The following is a 17475-nucleotide window of genomic DNA, read 5'->3' on the forward strand; positions in this document are numbered from 1 at the left end:
CGTCGATTAACACGATCGATTATTGGGCATCCCTAAACCTACAAACGCAGGGTCGAAAGCGGCTTGCGTTCACGATCAAGCAGAAAATGAAGATCATCCAAGAGATCGAACGCGGTAAGAGCAAGAGCGACGTGGCGCGCGAGCTGGGTCTGGCTAGCAGCACTGTGGCCACCATCTGGAAGAATCGGGAGAGCATCGCGGAGAGCTGGAGGAACCGCGACATGATGCAACACACCGACCCGGAGGACGCGGTTGCGAAAAAGTCCTGCCTCTCGTCGTCGTCGTCGTCCACCGCGTCGAGCCTGGCGTCGGTCACGTCGCTGGCGACCAGCGCGGTACTCAGCACCGCCTGCACCACGAACACGACCACCACGTTGCCGGCGGTCGTGGTTCCTCCACCGCCCACGGTGCAGGTGGTACCGCCACCGCCACCGCCACCGCCGCCCCTGCCCCTGCCCCTGCCATTGCCGACCACCTGCGCGACGGTCGTCTCGAACGCGCCGTTGCCGTTGACGCAGTCACAACCAACCACGCAGCCCGTCGCACCAACGATCTCCAGCACCGTGTCCACAGGCACCACCACCACCAACGCCAGCATGGACAATACCCAGCAGGCCCAGACCCAGACGCAAAGTCAGGAGCTTCTGGAGGTAAGATGTCGTATGACGCCTCCCTCGAAACCCCCCTTCAAAAAAAAAAAAAAAAAAAAAGAAAAATATATATTTATATGAAACCCCCCGAAATCTCCATCCCCGCCCCCCATTGGTTGTTCTGAGCTCGCGAAGCCAGAGCCACCCGTCGGAGCGTTTGTCGTCCCCCCCTCCGGTTGTCCACGTGTTTCTCCCGGAGTGGTTTACTCACAGACTGCTCTCGACCGACAAGGATTCGTGGAACACCAAGGTGTCGGCGCGTGGATCGCGAGCTACCCGCTCGTTTCAAGCGGAGCTCTTACGGCGAACGAGACGCTTTTTTCGGTGGATACTTGACGCGCGCGAGGTGCACAGGGTGCCTCGCACCCAGTCTGCGCCACAACGAACGGTAATGCTGCCTTGAATTTCAACACGGTGGTTGAAATTACCGCGGTTTACGATTTTCGGGCCAGGAATTGTCACGAGATCGTCGAGACAAGGGAAGAGGGAAAGTGTAGGAAATCTAGGCGAGAATCCGCACAGCGAGGAGGATACTCGCCCCGATTACACGGATTGAAATTATTCTTCGTTTTTCCTTTCGTATTCGTAATAGTGGTGTCCGTGGATCGGCGTGAACCGATTCACCGACGCACCATTGTCTCGAGGACGATGTGGAAAACGTAGAAATGAAAGTTTTGATAAATATCGAGAACGATAGACGATCGATACGAAGAACGCGTTCAAATTGGAAGGATCTTTTTATCGCCGAAAAATTACCATCGTGCGCAAAAGTATTTTACGGAAAAGAAATGAAACGTTCGCCGAAGAATTTCCTTACGACGGAGCTAGCTCGCCGTGTCACACGGATGCCATCGTTCTGTTCACGAATTCTTTGTCCATTGGTTGCTCTCTCGACGAATTGCTTGCGAGGAATTTACCGTCTCACCTTTACCTCCACGGTCGATCCAAACCCCCCAACCCATCAGCCGCCCGTAAGTCGCGAACTGCACCCACCCCCCAGCCCCACATTGTCATTAAACCCCCTCATCGACTTCATGTTCGCTAATGAATGTTACTGTCGTCCTTGTGATTCGTTGGTTCACGCTGTTCCTCTCCCCGCCTTTTTTTCTTCTGATTTCACGAGGACTGACACGAAGGACCTTTCGAGGTAAGACTACGATTGCCTGGTTTTCTATGTTGTCCTCCCCTTTTTGCGATCATAAACAGCCCCCCACCGACCCCCTACGCCCCCACGTCTCCTTCCCGCCCCACGAGAAAACATCGTTCCTTCGCTCATTTCATCCCCTCATCGATAGATTAAGTTTCACTGTGACGACCAGAGGTAAGATATTATACTCGTTTTTTTTTTATTTTTTTATTTTTTTTTACTTGTTCCCCCTACCCCCTACCCTTAGACGTATCTCATGTCAGTATCATGTATATGTGACCATAACATTATTTTTGTTTTTTTGTTTCTCTGTCCGCCGATTATATTCTCGTATATACATATCTCGTCATATTTCTCAACATCAGTCACCTCTGAATATCGATCGCCGACCTCTATCTACTACTTCATTTCTCAACCGTACACGCGTGTTTACTCCCCCCAAAACCAACCCCCAACCACCCTCAAACTCGAGTACGATTTTTGTCTTTTTTTTTTTTTTCTATTTTATTTTCTCTTACCGCAGAAGTTCACCGAATCGCTTCCTTCAGGTTTCTCTTCGCTTGTCTTTCGTTTCTTCGCTCGTAGTGTGCATTCCGAGGGACAGGGGGCGGGAACGGAAACCCTCGAACTGTTTCTCCCTCCCACTGTCCCTCCGACTCTTCGGGTATTTTGTCAATTCGCCCATCGCCGCGATTGTTTTTTTTTTTTCTTTTTTAGCGTCGATTCTCTCGGCATACAAATTTTCTGTTCGCTCCTCGCACTTTCCGCCCCCCCGGCCCTTCCTCCTCGAGGAAAGAAGACCCTTTCGACCGCGCACTGGTACGAGGCGAAATTACGCATCGATGGAATTTCGTTTGTTTATTAATTTTTTTTTCTCTTTCTCTCTGTCTCTCTCTCTCTCTCGTAACACACCGTCGTCCATCTTTTCGCCTTTTTCACGCGTTCGCCCGAACGTTGTCGCGCGCGAGCGATTCGCGAGAACTTCTTTCACCCCTCCCCCCCACGGGAAACTTGTTCCGCCCTTCTGTCGAAACTTTCCAATCGGTGCGACCGGGCTAAAATGCGATTGCTCGAAAGTACGAAACCGGGGAACCCGACACCGGAGCACCACGTAATCCGCCACGTTTTAATGTCAGTGCATCACCTAGCGATCGAACGAAAGAGGACACACCATACATACAAACACACACACATATATATATATATACAAACACACACATTTATATTTATATACTACATATCTATAGAAGCGCACAGGGTGCTTTCGTAGAGACATTGTGGGCGATACACAACGCATCCGACGTCCCTGATGCGCGTCTCCCAAATTGAGACCGTTATCGAAACGCAATAATTCGTGCAAAATGAAACAACGCCCGGATCGAACCTACCGGGTGATCCGTTTCGAGAAAGAACCTGCAATTTACCGAGAAAGAGATTCTTTCAGCTGGAGTTTGTAATACGCATCGTGTGGAATTTTTATTTGTTTTTCAAGTTCACGGTTTCGGTATGTACGTGTACAAGTGTGCGAGTATATACATATGTATATATATATACACACACACTTACACAATATTTCACGGATAACCGTATTGTTGACGTTGGAGAGAATTTTATATTTTTGTACGACCGCGCAAGCGTTGAAGGGAAAGGGTAAACAACTTCCGTCTCTTATCAATCTCGATCGAATTCGATATACGTCGACGCGTTGAAATATTTGTTCTAAAAAGGGAGCTGTTTGAAATTGAAATTAAAAAAGAAATTGTAGAAAGAAAAAAAAAGGGAGAAAAGATAATAGAACTATCGTTTGTAAATATTTAGCGGCGGCGTGCGCGCGTGTGCGCGTGTGCGCGTGCGCCCGCTCCCGGTTAAAGCGGCCAACGTTTATCGAGAACACATTGGGGCGAATTATGGCGATCAATCGAACGTTGTTACACGAGTAAATAATCGTAGTTTGGGCAATGGAGGGGAGGAGGTTACAAGTTCCGGTGTTTGCGTTTCGAGAACGAAAGCTCGATTTGGATCGAAAGCGCCATCGTGGAAATAGGGCGGAGGTAGGGATCGAGGATGCGATCTCGAAACTTTCTCGATTCCGCTCGAAGCTTCTCGCGAACAAAAGGGGGAACGAGAGAGAATCGAGGAAAGTTTTACGAGATTCGATGCATCGACGTCGACGTTGCCTGCGATCGTTGAGACTTACACACACGCTCACACATTTCAACAGACATACAGGTATATACACACACACCGTACACACGTAGGCACGATAAATATTTGCGGATCTACGACAATAAATACAATATAATACCGACTGTCGTAACGCTATCCTGTGCTTCTCCTGTCACTATACAAGAATAACAGCTAGCTACATGATTATCCAGCATGCCGTATTTTTTTCGAATTTTTACGTGTTTCTTATCGATTATAATCGAGTTTACCGCTGATCGAGCATACGAAGCGCTTTCTTTTTATCCTTTCGACACTCTACCCTTTCTTTTTTTTTTTTCGTTCGATCTTTTTTCATTACTTTTTTTTTTGTTTCAATTTTTTTTTTTTTTTTTTTTCATTCCACTCGTTCTCTACTCTGTTCGATTCGAGGAGGCTCGTCCGGCGCGCGAACAACACGTAAACGTCGATTAACCTCGATCAATCTTACGCTCTATGATGATTATGGCTCTTTATTATTGTTACGATTTTTATCATTGTATACCTAATACTATACCACGATCACATTTTTTACCACTCGCTATTAAGATTCTACATTTTGTACAGGCTGCCACACAGTACAGTTAACAAGACTATTATCAGCTTCAGCGATTAATATTATATAATACTGACATAATTAATATGTGCACACATAAGGCGAGTATATTTGCTTGGCTCCTGCATGCGCTCTCTGATTATATTTCACTTTTTCCTCTCTATACTACTTACCTGTTTTCTCGCTTCTTTTCCAATTCTCTTCTGATCGCTTCTTTTCTTATACGTAATATACTTCGATTAACTATCTTTCATCTTCTTCCTGTATTATAAAATGGTGGTGGTTTATATACGTATTCATGTATACATATATATTTCTCTCTATATATATTATATACATATATTTCATATATATATATATTCTCTCTCTCTCTCTCTTTCTCTTTCTCTCACTCTCTCTTTCTTTCTCTCTCTCTCTATCTCTATCTATCTCTCTCTCTATCTCTTTGGTAGTTGGTGAGAAGCTTTTTGGTTTTCGTTCACGACTTCTGGTTATTTTCTGTTTCTTGTTGAGATATCCGCGCGCGGTTCCGACGGTACTCTTTTTCGTTTCCCACGAACACGCGGTGGATCGTCGTTTTGTACCACATATATACTCTGCTTGGGCTGCTGTTTTTCTCGAACATTATTGTATAATTATCACCATTATTATTATTATTATTATTATTATCTCGAGGTTTCTCAACGATATAGCATGCCGATTTACCTATTTCACTTTCGATCGGGGTTGTACGTGGTTTTTTTGGGGAACGGGTCGTAGAGACACGAGGGTCGTCGTCTCGTGTGACTCGAGTTTTTGTGTTGTGTACCTTCTCTTTGTTACCTACGTTTCGATCGAATTCCATTCGATTGGATTCATCGCTCGTTAAACAGGTCCCTCCGTCGATCGAGATTTTGCGAGTAAAAAGAGTTTCGGTTATCCGAGTCGACCTTTTCTCTTATTTTTCGTTGTCACGGACATATTTTATCGATCCGCCGACAACGAAGAACTCGTTGTACGCATACATATATATATATACGTGTTGCAAAATTTTTTTTCCTATATATATATCTTTCTCTCTCTCTCTCTGTCATTCTGTCTATCTCCGCGAACACAGTTCAGCGGGTACGCGGGCAAAAAATGGGTTCGAGCGTTGCAAATCGGCACATTGTTGGTTCGAGATCGACTTGTTTTTTTCCTTGTTTGCAAAAAAGAGCACGAGAGACTCGCACGGTCGTTGATCGACGCACGACCGATCCGGAATCGTTTCGCGGGTAAATTTTCAATCGATATCGCTCTCGGGTGTCCCGAAGTCGAGCGCAGAAAAAAGAAAACAAAAAATTGGAGAAAAATTCCAGCGGTATACCGCGCGAAATTAGGCTTAGATCCTAGAGTAGTGCTTTCCCCTGTCATCGACTCTGCTACATAGACGCGTCTGCTTGTACACGTAGCTTTCGAATCACAACACGAAGAAATCGGATTTTCCCGCGGTGAGAACGGGTATATATATATAGAGAGAAACGAACCGATAGTTATCATCGTACCTGTTCGGAGATTACACCGTTTAGGTGTGTAGATCGTACTAGAGAAGAAAATTGTCACAAAAATCCACACATTCCACACGGTATCGAGGAAAGAGATCAGGGAACCAAGTGTGTTTTAGAAGCTGTCAAAATAATGTCACAGAAACTTTTCTACATTTTTTTATTTTATTTTACTCCGATCGAGACCGGTCCCGACGATTTTTCCGCGATTGTCGATTGATACGCATCGTGCCAGGTCCGACGAAGATAAAAACGCGCGTCCGGATAATGGAAAACAAAAAGAAAAAAAAAACAAGAAATATCCGTCTTGTCGCTCGTACGCTTCTCCGCGAAATGTGTATTTCGAAAAGATCGAGCGAAACGGTGGCGAAAAAAATGATTAAAACGAAACCACGAACGTTAGCCGTGTTCTTTAAATTCTTTGAACCCGGCCGATGAAGCCTCCACGCATTGAAATCACCGAATAAATTTCCGTTCGCCGTGATCTTTTTGCCGTAGGATTTTCAGTTTATTCCCTCATGCATAGTGAAATCACGGGTCTTCTGTCTTAAAAATTTGCAGACGAAATTGTTTTTCTAAACTCACTCCGAGGAACCGGGTGCCTCGCTGAATATTTTTAACGATTCATTGGCAATCGATTTCGTGCACGCCTCCCCGAGCTTTGTCCCCTTTGATTCTTTGCGAAACGTTCTTCGCGGCGTTTCTTCGCTACCCGTTCGAAATACACGTTTCCCGCGAGAAGATTCCAGAACCGTGCACGGCACTTATTTCGAAACAGATGGGCCATTTTTATCTTCGCGCGACAACGAACTCTTTTCGAGGCGGTGGAAAAAACGATTTCGCGTGTTTTCCAAAGAGAAAGAAAAAACGAAGCGACGAGTTTCCCTTGACGCGTCGGACGGTTAGGTGGGAAAAATGAAAAGAGAAAAAAAGAAAAAAAAAAAAGAAAAAAAGAAAGAATCATTGTGTAAATTTTTGCTCACGATAACAACAATTGACGGATGCGAGTGACGTGTGTATATGGCATTGTGCGCAGGCTCGGAAAAAACGGCAGGAAGAGGTGGAGAAGATACGACTGGAGGAGCAACAACGGAAGCAACAGGTAATCCTAAAATCGTTGTTACACGCACCCTGGTTTCTCTGTGCACGATCGTTGTCCGGCTCCGTTTTACATTCTCCGCACCCCCAACCCCCCCGTTCAGGCCCTCGTTTACCCTCTCTCACCCTCGCGTACCTGGCAACGGGCACCGTTTAAATAAAAGTCAACGCGAGGAACGAGTTTGTTGTTCAACGAGAAATTGTTACTCGACTCGCGAATAAATTGCATTATCTTCTCAGCCCTTTAATGCACGAATTTATTATTTTTTTTTTTTTTTTAACCGTGGAAAGAGATTAGGTAAAATGGAAAGACAAAAATGCAGAAATACCGAGAAAATTGTTACTTTTATTTCCGTGTACTCGTGCATACATACGTACAGAAGTTTAACGATCGTGCAGGTAGCGACGAATGTAAATTCTGCGTTGAAATAATACAGAGCGCGCGATTATAATTGGTATAAAAATATTGAGAAATAAAATAGAAAATGTAGCAAGGGGTTGAAGAAACTATATATATATATATATATATATATATATATATTTCTTTCGTTGACGGTTGAACTCTCGATTCTGTCGCGCGAATTTTCCTCGTTAATTTCGTTAAAGAACCCCCGCGTACTTCTTTAGTTTCTCTGCGCTTCCATTTTACGATTCGTTGCGTCTCTCGATCCCGCGCATTGATAATTTTCAACGACGACGATGAATAATCGTGATTCGTTCTGATTCCCCAGGAACGCGAGCTGAAGCGACAACAGGCGGTCATGTTGAAAGAACAGGTGAGTCCGGCCACATGGATCGTGGATCCTTTCAGATCGTGTCATTGCTGTAGACTTAGAACGGTGTGCGTGTGTGTGTTCCGTAGAAAATTAGCTTTCGTTTCATTATCTCCATCGCTTTCGTTCATTGTTTCCCCCGTGCTAATCTACGCGATGTCATAAATTTTCAGCCGATTACATTCGTTTACTCTCTCGGTACAAATTCGTTGTTACTTATCCGTTCGAACTTATCTCATCGTGACGTTCTCGTGGCGTTTATTCCAATTTATAGTAAATTCGCAATATTGTCGCGTTCTTTGTTCTCGAATTTCGAAGCTGTACGACGGTGAGGAGATCATGATATCGCGTTTATCGGTTGTCTCGTTCGATACATCCTCGGACTCTCTTTCTTTTTTGTCACGTCGTTGTCGTTCGTAACCTTTGTATATTTTTTTTTTTTTGGTACAATTCTTTTACAAGTTGTTTCGATAGACATGCTCTGCCGAAGTTCTGTCACACGTTTGCTTCTACGTGTTTAGTCGTGGTACGCTGTAACCTGTCTTTCTGGCTACGAATGTAGATTTCGTCTATTACCGAGCGATATTGTCTCTGTGTGTTCGTCCACGTGGCGGGAACGAAAGCTTGGACAACACGCTGTGCAAAAATTTGTAAACGTCGAAACGAATGTCCGTCGATAACGAAAGAGATGCGCGTAATAAAAAATAAAAAAAAAAAAAAAATCGTCGCACACCGTCACGGTTGATGGAACGATAAACGATTTCGAACGGGCTCTCTTTTCACCCCATTCGGGAGGATTCTTCGTTCGGAAGGTAGTTCGCGAAAAAAAAAAAAATAAAACGAAAAAAAGAATTTTTCGGTAACTTTTCAATTTACAAACGCGACGGTGTCTTGTATCGTGCACGGGATTTCGAACGCGTTTAAAAAGAGAGCGAGAAGTTACTGTTTAGCCAGAGCGTAGACGTAGTTTGAGCACTGGTGGACTGTGGATGTGTTTTGTGCCGCAGATGTACATGCAGGAGCTCACCAAGCAGCGCGAGATGCTCTACACCGTCGAGCTGGTATGTCTCATACCCAATCTAGTTTAATAAGTCGACCTCGCTAAACGGAACGAATCGAATTTCACGAACTTTAAACCGGCCGTCGTTGTCGATCGAGTCAGCCGAGTATCGATCAATTGAATCTGCCCACGACGATCGCGCGATCTCGCCAACGGCGATGATCCCTCGAATCGGTGTTCCCCCTTGATCAACGTATTCCGTGATAAATTCGACGGTTCGATCGATCGACCAGCGGCGGATCGAACGATCGACGACGATAAGCCGCGGCTCGGGACGACCGAGTTCGAAGTTGCCACGCTTCGATGCAAGTTCAAGATCGGTCGTCGATTTCTCGTCGAAGAAGCGAAGACGACACGTTCGAGATCTTCCACGATAGATCGACGAACGAACCGCGTTTAACACGATGTCTCGCGAGCAACATTAACACTCGTCGTTTACGAGGCTTACCTACGGTCTGGTATTGTTCTTTGGAGAATTTCTCAGCGCTGGTATTTTTCGAAGCGTGTCTCGATGTTTCGTCGGTATAACGTGAGCTATTATTCGACGACGGTAAAGTCATCGGGGGAAGTATTTTCTTCCCAGAGTGCGCGAGAGGGTATCTATTTTTAGAGAACTTTGAATATAATTCCTCGAACGTGTCCAAACGTTTAAAAACATCGAGATTCGTTACCGAGAGGAATACAGTCGGCCATTGGAAACTTAAAACGGTACCAGCCGCAGTAACAGTCGCTTTCCAAATGATCCACGTTCACTAACCAGTCCCGCGATAACAAACGTAACGCAGAGTTCGCGATCAGTCATTCGCATCGTAGGCGCTTTCCTTCGCTTCGTTCACTTCGACATCGTCCGAAGGCTGATCGGAACGCTTCGTGTCATCGATGTTCAAATTTTCGAGAATAGAGTTTTCAAATTCGAGAGACTCTCGGGAGTTTTCTTCCGGTTGTGCCGACCTATCGGATAGAAGTTTGCGAAGAATCATCGAAGCTTTGGAAAATTTCGTTCCGTCGGGAAGCGTTTGAATAATAAACTGGAAAAGCATCCACGTGTTGTCGTTTGAAAATTGCAAGACAGTGTTCGAATGCAAAACGTGTTTGTCGCGCGATAGCCGTGCATAAACAGCACCGAAAGCATCGATCGGGATCGGGATGAAACCGAAAAGAATAACATTGGTGTAGCTGAAATATTGAAGTGTGGTTGGGTAACAGTTGCACGGTATTTTGAACAAAAGAAATCGATCTACAGGCGATGTTTATCAAATGCATCCGTGTTACACACCACTGTCATGCGTAGCTTCTCTTTAAAGAGTATTTGGGTCGGTTGTAGAGTTTGTCGTAGTCCGTGCGTGCCAAAAAGTTGTTGCTTTCAGAAAAAGAAACGAAAAAAAAAACACACAAAAAAAAAAAAAGAAAAACGAAACTCACCGAGACCACCGCCACCCCATCCCTCGTTGTTGATCCTGCATGAATTATCCCCCGTTCGTTCCTTTCTTTCGTTCGTTTGAATCGTTTCGTTGGCCACCCTAGGAGAGGGAGAGAAGGAGGCAGCACATGGCGTTGGTACGGGCGCTCGAGAATCGTCGAAAGATGGAGGAACGCGAGAAGAAACGGCTCGAGGTCAGGGCCGAGAGAATAGCGACGAAAGAGAAACGCGCCGAGCAGAGAAAAATGGAGATGGAGCTGATCGAACAGATCAGGAAACCCGTGGAGGATATGGAGCTGACAGGTACGTGTTACGAGACGTTCGTCGCGGGAGACAGTCGAGGGGGTGTTCGCGACGTGACCATCTTTCTCGTTTCAGATCACAGACCACTGCCAGAATTGAAACGGATACCCGGACTGAAGCTGTCCGGGCAGGCGTTCTCGGACATCGTCATGGTGTTCGAGTTCCTGCATAATTTCGGGGAGACTTTGGGCTTCGGTGAGTCTTTGTTCAACGTATCTACCACGAGGCGATACACGTCACTCGGATCGAGAAGTACACGATTTCTATTTATTCCCGCAGACATGGAATCGCTACCGAGTCTGAAGAGTCTTCAGCTGGCGCTCCTCAACGACGAGGAGGCCGAGGAGGAGATGCTCTCTGTGATGACGCACTTGTTGGTGTGCGCCATCGAGGATCCGGGCATCCCACAGCCGGCTAGACACACCACAGGACTCGGGCAGAGTCTGCGTCAGGCGGACATAACGCACGCGAACATCAGCGAGGTGCTACGTATCTATCTGTACGCGAACGCGACCGGGGAGGTGAAAGCTTTGACAGGCGTCTGCCTCGAGCGGGAACGCGACAAAAAGTTCGCCGATCATCATCAAAACGGCGGCGACTACGCCTCGACCTGCTCGGGGAAGAACGCTCAGTTCTACGAGCATCTGCACAACAACGAGACGTGGAAGATGTCCGAGAGGCTGAGGGACAAACCCTTCCTGGCGCTGAATCCGACGCACAAAGCGCAGATGCTCGCGTTCCTCTGCAACGAGCTGTTGCAGAACAAGGCTGTGATCAGGCAGATCGAGGGGAGCTTGGAGACGGTCGCCCAGCTCAGGAAAGAGAGATTCGTTCTGGACACGAAGATCAGGAAGTGAGTAAACACCGACCGACAGCTTCGTTTAGGGATTATTGTTCTCGAACAGAATCGACTGATCGTTCTTGTGTGTCCGCAGACTCAGACAATTGCACAGTCGGAAGGTTCGGATGGAAGCGGTTGGCGTGATCGTGAACAAAACCGGCGACACGATCACTATAGAGAAGAAGGAGGTCGACGACGAGAGCAATACGACGTCGACGGCTGTAGGGACCACACCTACACCGGACGAGATTCATCACGAGGACGAGGTCGAGGACATGTCCGAGAACGAGAGCGAAGGGACTCAGCCCGAGGAGGTACGTTGATACTTTTATCGTTTTTTTCTTTTTATCGCGACGATCTCGGTACATTCGATCGCTCGTGCTTCAGGAGGAGGACAAAAATTTGTCCGGCGAGGAACTGGGCAAGAAACTGGACAAACTGTTGAAACAATCGGAGGAGCAACTGCAGAAGCTGAACAGCTCCTCGAAGCAGCTCCGTGCGCACATTTTCGGCCAGGACAGGTACTGGAGAAGATACTGGGAGCTGGCATGCGCGGGTGGCATCTTCGTCGAGGCGATGGAGAGCGCCGAACCGGACGTCTTGGAGCTGCAGGCCGAACTGGACGAAAAGTACAAAAATATGCCGGTGGAGGAGAAGCCAGAGACGAAGCAAGAGGACACCAAAGCGAACACCGAGAACCGTGAGAACGAGGCGCCCAACGACGCCAAGGAAGAGAAAAAGTTCAACTCGAGCGACCAGGAGGAGGACGTCAAACCGCTTATGGACAAGACGAAGCCGGAGATCGAGGAGATCAATTGCAAGAAGGAACACCCTCAGAACTGCGGATCGGAGAACTCGACGAAGATCAAGGAGGAGAAGAAGCACGACGTGGACGGTATGACGGACGCGAAGACCAACGTCACGTCCGAGGAGATCAAACAGGAGACAGAGGTGATCGGTATGGACGTGGACACGAAGGTGGAGGAGACAAAGAAGGAACACCACGAGGACATGGACGAGGACATGAAACCGGTGAGGATGATGGAGGACAAGATCGTCGAGACAATTCCGAACGGCGACAAGTACAATCACGTAAACAATCTTCACAACGGCAAGGAACTGAACGGCACATTCATTTCCAGTAAGTGTTTCAGCTAGCCCCTTCAGTTCAACGAATCCGCTACTACGTTTCGTTCGATGTTCATTTAGACACTATTGGTAATTCGTCTTTATGAAATTACAGACAACAGCAACGAGTTCAATTGGTTCTCGATTCTGCCGCGCGAGACTTGCGACACCCCTGGACCGAGCACCAAACAGATTTTCGGAATAGCCGAGCCGACCGAGCTGAGAATACCGGTTTTCCCTCCCCCGGCCAGTCCGAATTACGACAGGTGCGACAGTCCAGCGCCTTTGATTTTGACCCAGGACGAAGCAGCGCAGCTGGAGTACCTAAAGGTTCACGGTCTACCGCCACCCGGGGAAGCTAAACCGGTACCGAAAGGTTAGGAATTATTCTTCATCGATCGATACTTCCGATCGTATCGGACGTAACTGTGAACGACTGGTAACTTTCTTTCAGATCTACGGTACGGTTGGTGGCGAATAACGGACGTCGACACGTTTCAAGAATTGCTCGAACACCTTCATTCACGCGGGGTCCGCGAGAAGGAATTGAAACGTACAACGTGGGCGACGATGGAGTCGTTCCTGGCGGTCACTGGCAGAATCAACGTCGATTCCGGCAATCTCATCGCCACCGAGCTGCAACCGACACCGGACGAACCCGACACACCGATCCCGAAACCGGACAACCCGGAAATCTGGAGCGAGCAGGTCGCGTTACGCGTGGACGCGCAGCTCTTGGAACAGGTCGAGGCACTGGAGGACAAGGTCGCAAACGCCAGCATGCAGGTCAAAGGCTGGAAGCTTCCTCCGCGGGCGGGAACCGAGGAGGCCGAGGAGATCGAGAAGTTGAACGAGATGGAGAAGATCAGCGCGGTGGAACAAGCGAGGCAAAGGTTACTGTCTTTGGAAGCCGCTATCGAGAGGAGATACTTGAAGCCGCCGTTGGGTGTTTGGTAAGTCGATCAAATTCTTCGATTCGAAGCGACTCTATGGCTATTAACGTAGTTGGATCGAACTGAACCGCTTCGAGAGTATCGTCGAGGAGTGTATCGTCTCTCGATCGAGAAACGATCTATTCGCGGAGTAGCTCCTCGCGAGTCTCGAGTAGCCGGTTCATTTTAATCCGAGCGGAGTGACGTTGAGCGGGACCATTGTCGATTTACACTCGCATTTTGAAACACAGCACGGGAGATCCGAATCTGGCAGCCTTGAAGGCAGAACAAGCAGCGGCTGCAAACGCGAACTCGAATAACTCAGATCAGAGCAATCAGACACCGGTACCTCAAGAAGAAACAACACCGAGAGGGCTGAACAACTGGCGAGAAGCAACAGCTCGAGCGCACACGTCCGCTCAGCTCGCCATGGCACTTTACATGTTGGAGGCAAGCATCGCCTGGGACAAGAGCATCATGAAGGCTGTGAGTCTAACACCAGCTAGAAACTCGGTCTGCGTCAAGCTACGAAACCGCTGCGTCTCACTCAAAGCTACCAATCAGTACAATCAGCTATTGACTACTTCTCAGGCCTCTGTGGGTATTCGCACTAACTTACTAACCAAAACTGTCCTTTATTTTCTGCCTAACTCTCGCCCTTCCCGCAACGGTGGACCACAGAGAGCATATCGCTTTCAATGATAATTGTTTAAAGGATTTATTACGAAATTGTGCTCTTGTTCACAACAAACGAAATGCTCTTCGCGTGGCACTTTCCACAATATGTATATATATATATATATATATATATAGGTGTGTGTGTATATACGTATTGTACATCCAGTGTCGGAAAATATTTTTACAAAAATTAGCGACATTTTTGCGAGTGCGAGCAATGCGGCAGTTGTACTTAGAAATTTTCTATAATTTTTCTTTAAATTTAATTCGATCAATACCTGGGTGTGTTTCGCAAACACGAGCGTTAATAAGAAGTTGTTGAAAAACGTACGTTTGAAATGAAGCTGCTACAATTAAGAACAAAAACGATCAATTAATCTACATACATCTAATGGTGGTCAGAGTCTAACGTAACGGTAGCATGCAAAGAGAATACGCCGCTTATCGTCTACTAATTTTTTCCTTTAACGCTTACATATTTTTCCTTTCGTAGAGGTTCTGCTTCCACCTTTATTTATTATCGTAACTTGCTGATTTATAATTATGCCCGTATCTCGAGCCAAATGTCCAATTATTTTTGACGCCACTTACGACGAGTTTTATCATTTTGTCCAGCCCGACGTTCCACATACGTACCAAGATTTCATTTTTCGAGTGACACGAGATCGATATGCACGATACAAATGAAATTAGAGCCCAAATGCTTATGCGTTAGTTCCTTTAAGCAAATATATCTAAACACCAGCTTACACTCCACTTATTCTTTTTATCGATCGAATTAACCGTTAACCCCACCCCCCTTTTTGTATACATTAACCTTTATTGCATTCAATGTGGTTTTATAATTTCGAACGCTCGTTTAATAGCGCTGAAAATACTCTACTGATATTTCTTTGGTTTGATCCCACCGCGACGATTCATCAATATCTAAATGGAGAGTTTTCTTTTCGTCTGTTACAGAATTGTCAGTTCTGTCACAGCGGGGATAACGAAGACAAACTGCTGTTGTGTGATGGCTGTGACCGCGGCTACCATACTTACTGTTTCCGTCCAAAAATGGAAAACATTCCTGATGGTGACTGGTGAGTAACTTTAACGCTCTAAACGTCGTACTCGATACAAACGTGTACATGGTTACGAGTTCTCGAATCGAAACACGGTGATTCGTTTCCAGGTATTGTCACGAATGCATGAACAAAGCAACAGGAGAACGAAATTGTTTGGTATGTGGAAAGAGAGTTGGAAAGAACTTAGTGCTATGCGAACTCTGCCCACGTGCTTACCATACCGACTGCCACAATCCTGTAATGCCAAAAGTGAGTGAGATTCCTGTTCAACTATTCGCGCATAGGTTACACGCGATCCGTTCGAACGCGAACGTGTACGAAATTTTCGTGCGATCCCGTTTACTCACGCGCCTCGTACTTTTCAGATGCCAAGGGGAAAATGGTATTGTTCTAATTGCCACAGTAAACAACCAAAGAAGAGAAATAGTAGTCGAAGGAGTCATACCAAAGGGGGAGGCACCAGAGAAAGTGAAAGTTCTGACCATCCACCAGCTAGGTGATTACGTTAAAAACAAACAAACATTGTCGACTCGCTGGCTTAACGACGTTTCATACGAATGTACAGTAGGAACAAAAAAAAAAAAAAAACAAACAAACAAAACAGCTACCAAGCTGAACCATGATTCACTAAAACGTTCAGCGAACGCAAACGATGAACGAATAATTTCCAATCGAATACGAACGTTAAACGAACACAAAAAAAAACGCTTTAAAACGTACGAACATACACACTGCTCTCATGCGATTATACCGAACTTATATTATCCTCGGCCCGTGTCACGCACTCGTCGATTATTATTGTTGTAAGGAAGTATTTATACTTTATGCAGGGTGTTCCACGATAGGTTTAGCCATAATCACGCTTCCACGTAAACGCAAGCCGTCGATGAGTAGGTTTTCCCTCGTTCGAGCGATGTTCTATGCCCCGTGGATAAAAGTATCTCGTTAGGTCCCTTCGTCGGGACACCCTGTACCCTCGTACAGCGTGTCACTTAACGATCAAGCGACTATATATTGGGGACGGGGTATTTTCATAGAGAATTCGTCGTAACGGTGTAGAGCTGCCTTCAGGTTCTATGATTAACTCGAAAATGTATAAAAAAAAAAAATGATATATATATATATATATATTATTATTAATAATAATAATATTAATGATAATAATAATTATAATAATAATAATAATAATAATAACAAATAATAATAATAATAATAACGATAATAAGTAAATAAAATACGAAAAATGGGCGAAAAGGGCGAGAGGAATAAAACGAGAACAAAAAACCTAGAAACGAAAGACGGAGGAGTCAGAAAGACGAAATATTCCATCGAGAAACAACGTACTACCCGTCTCAGGCAGAAAAAACACACGCTCGAGTCTTATGCATTCGTCCAGAAGGCTTTCGTGAACGGGAAACACCTCCTGCAAAGAGGAAGCTAATCCGTGCAAATAATTTCTCTGTTGTTTTGCGTCGCAGTCCAACGCCGTCAACGGCATCGAACACGCACGTAGAGGACGTCAGTTCGTCGGAACCGGCAACCCCTACCGCCTCGCCACGGAAGGAGGGAAACAATAGGACGCTCACGAAGAAACAGCAACGAGAGCTGGCTCCTTGTAAGATGCTACTCGAGCAGTTGGAGCAACAGGACGAGGCCTGGCCGTTCCTCTTGCCGGTGAACACCAAACAGTTCCCGACCTACAAGAAAATCATTAAAACGCCCATGGATCTCAGTACGATCAAGAAGAAATTGCAGGACTCCGTGTAAGTTGCGCGCGTACCCAACGACTACCTAGTTAACTAAAGTTCTTACTAAATAACGCCAAAAAAAAAAAAAAAAAAATAACAGAGTTCATTCGCAAAAAAAAAAAAAAAATAGAAAAACACTAGAAAAAAATGTAAAGGTAGAAAAAAAACACACGTCTAAGATCTAGCACAAGCTCTCTCTAACTTGAATCTCGTCGTCGGCTTCGATAAATCGACGCCGAAAAAAAAAAAAAAAACACCCGAAAAAAATACGAGTAAAATACGAGTATAAAAAAAAACATTACACGTGGACAAAATCTCCGAACATGTTCCAACGAGTGCTTCTCGATAC

The 17475-nt window shown here is 45.9% G+C and overlaps 1 protein-coding gene across 8 annotated transcripts in view; it reads left to right on the top strand.

Annotated features, from left to right (window-relative positions):
* Positions 1–17475, top strand: part of LOC143152402 (bromodomain adjacent to zinc finger domain protein 2B) — a 190844-nt gene that overhangs the window by 168229 nt on the left and 5140 nt on the right. For 4 of the 8 annotated variants that reach the window (XM_076322472.1, XM_076322475.1, XM_076322476.1 and 1 more), the window contains 16 exons: positions 51–650; positions 7115–7180; positions 7908–7952; positions 8957–9010; positions 10534–10732; positions 10808–10927; positions 11012–11585; positions 11668–11887; positions 11961–12714; positions 12817–13077; positions 13156–13654; positions 13885–14230; positions 15272–15393; positions 15486–15627; positions 15744–15874; positions 16857–17141. In XM_076322472.1, the coding sequence (XP_076178587.1) occupies positions 51–650; positions 7115–7180; positions 7908–7952; positions 8957–9010; positions 10534–10732; positions 10808–10927; positions 11012–11585; positions 11668–11887; positions 11961–12714; positions 12817–13077; positions 13156–13654; positions 13885–14230; positions 15272–15393; positions 15486–15627; positions 15744–15874; positions 16857–17141 (4418 nt within the window). The remainder of the gene's footprint in view (positions 1–50; positions 651–7114; positions 7181–7907; positions 7953–8956; positions 9011–10533; positions 10733–10807; positions 10928–11011; positions 11586–11667; positions 11888–11960; positions 12715–12816; positions 13078–13155; positions 13655–13884; positions 14231–15271; positions 15394–15485; positions 15628–15743; positions 15875–16856; positions 17142–17475) is intronic. The other 4 variants (XM_076322478.1, XM_076322477.1, XM_076322479.1 and 1 more) reach the window with 4 other exon arrangements.

Source organism: Ptiloglossa arizonensis, chromosome 10 (assembly GCF_051014685.1).
Source record: "Ptiloglossa arizonensis isolate GNS036 chromosome 10, iyPtiAriz1_principal, whole genome shotgun sequence".
Lineage (NCBI taxonomy): Eukaryota > Metazoa > Arthropoda > Insecta > Hymenoptera > Colletidae > Ptiloglossa > Ptiloglossa arizonensis.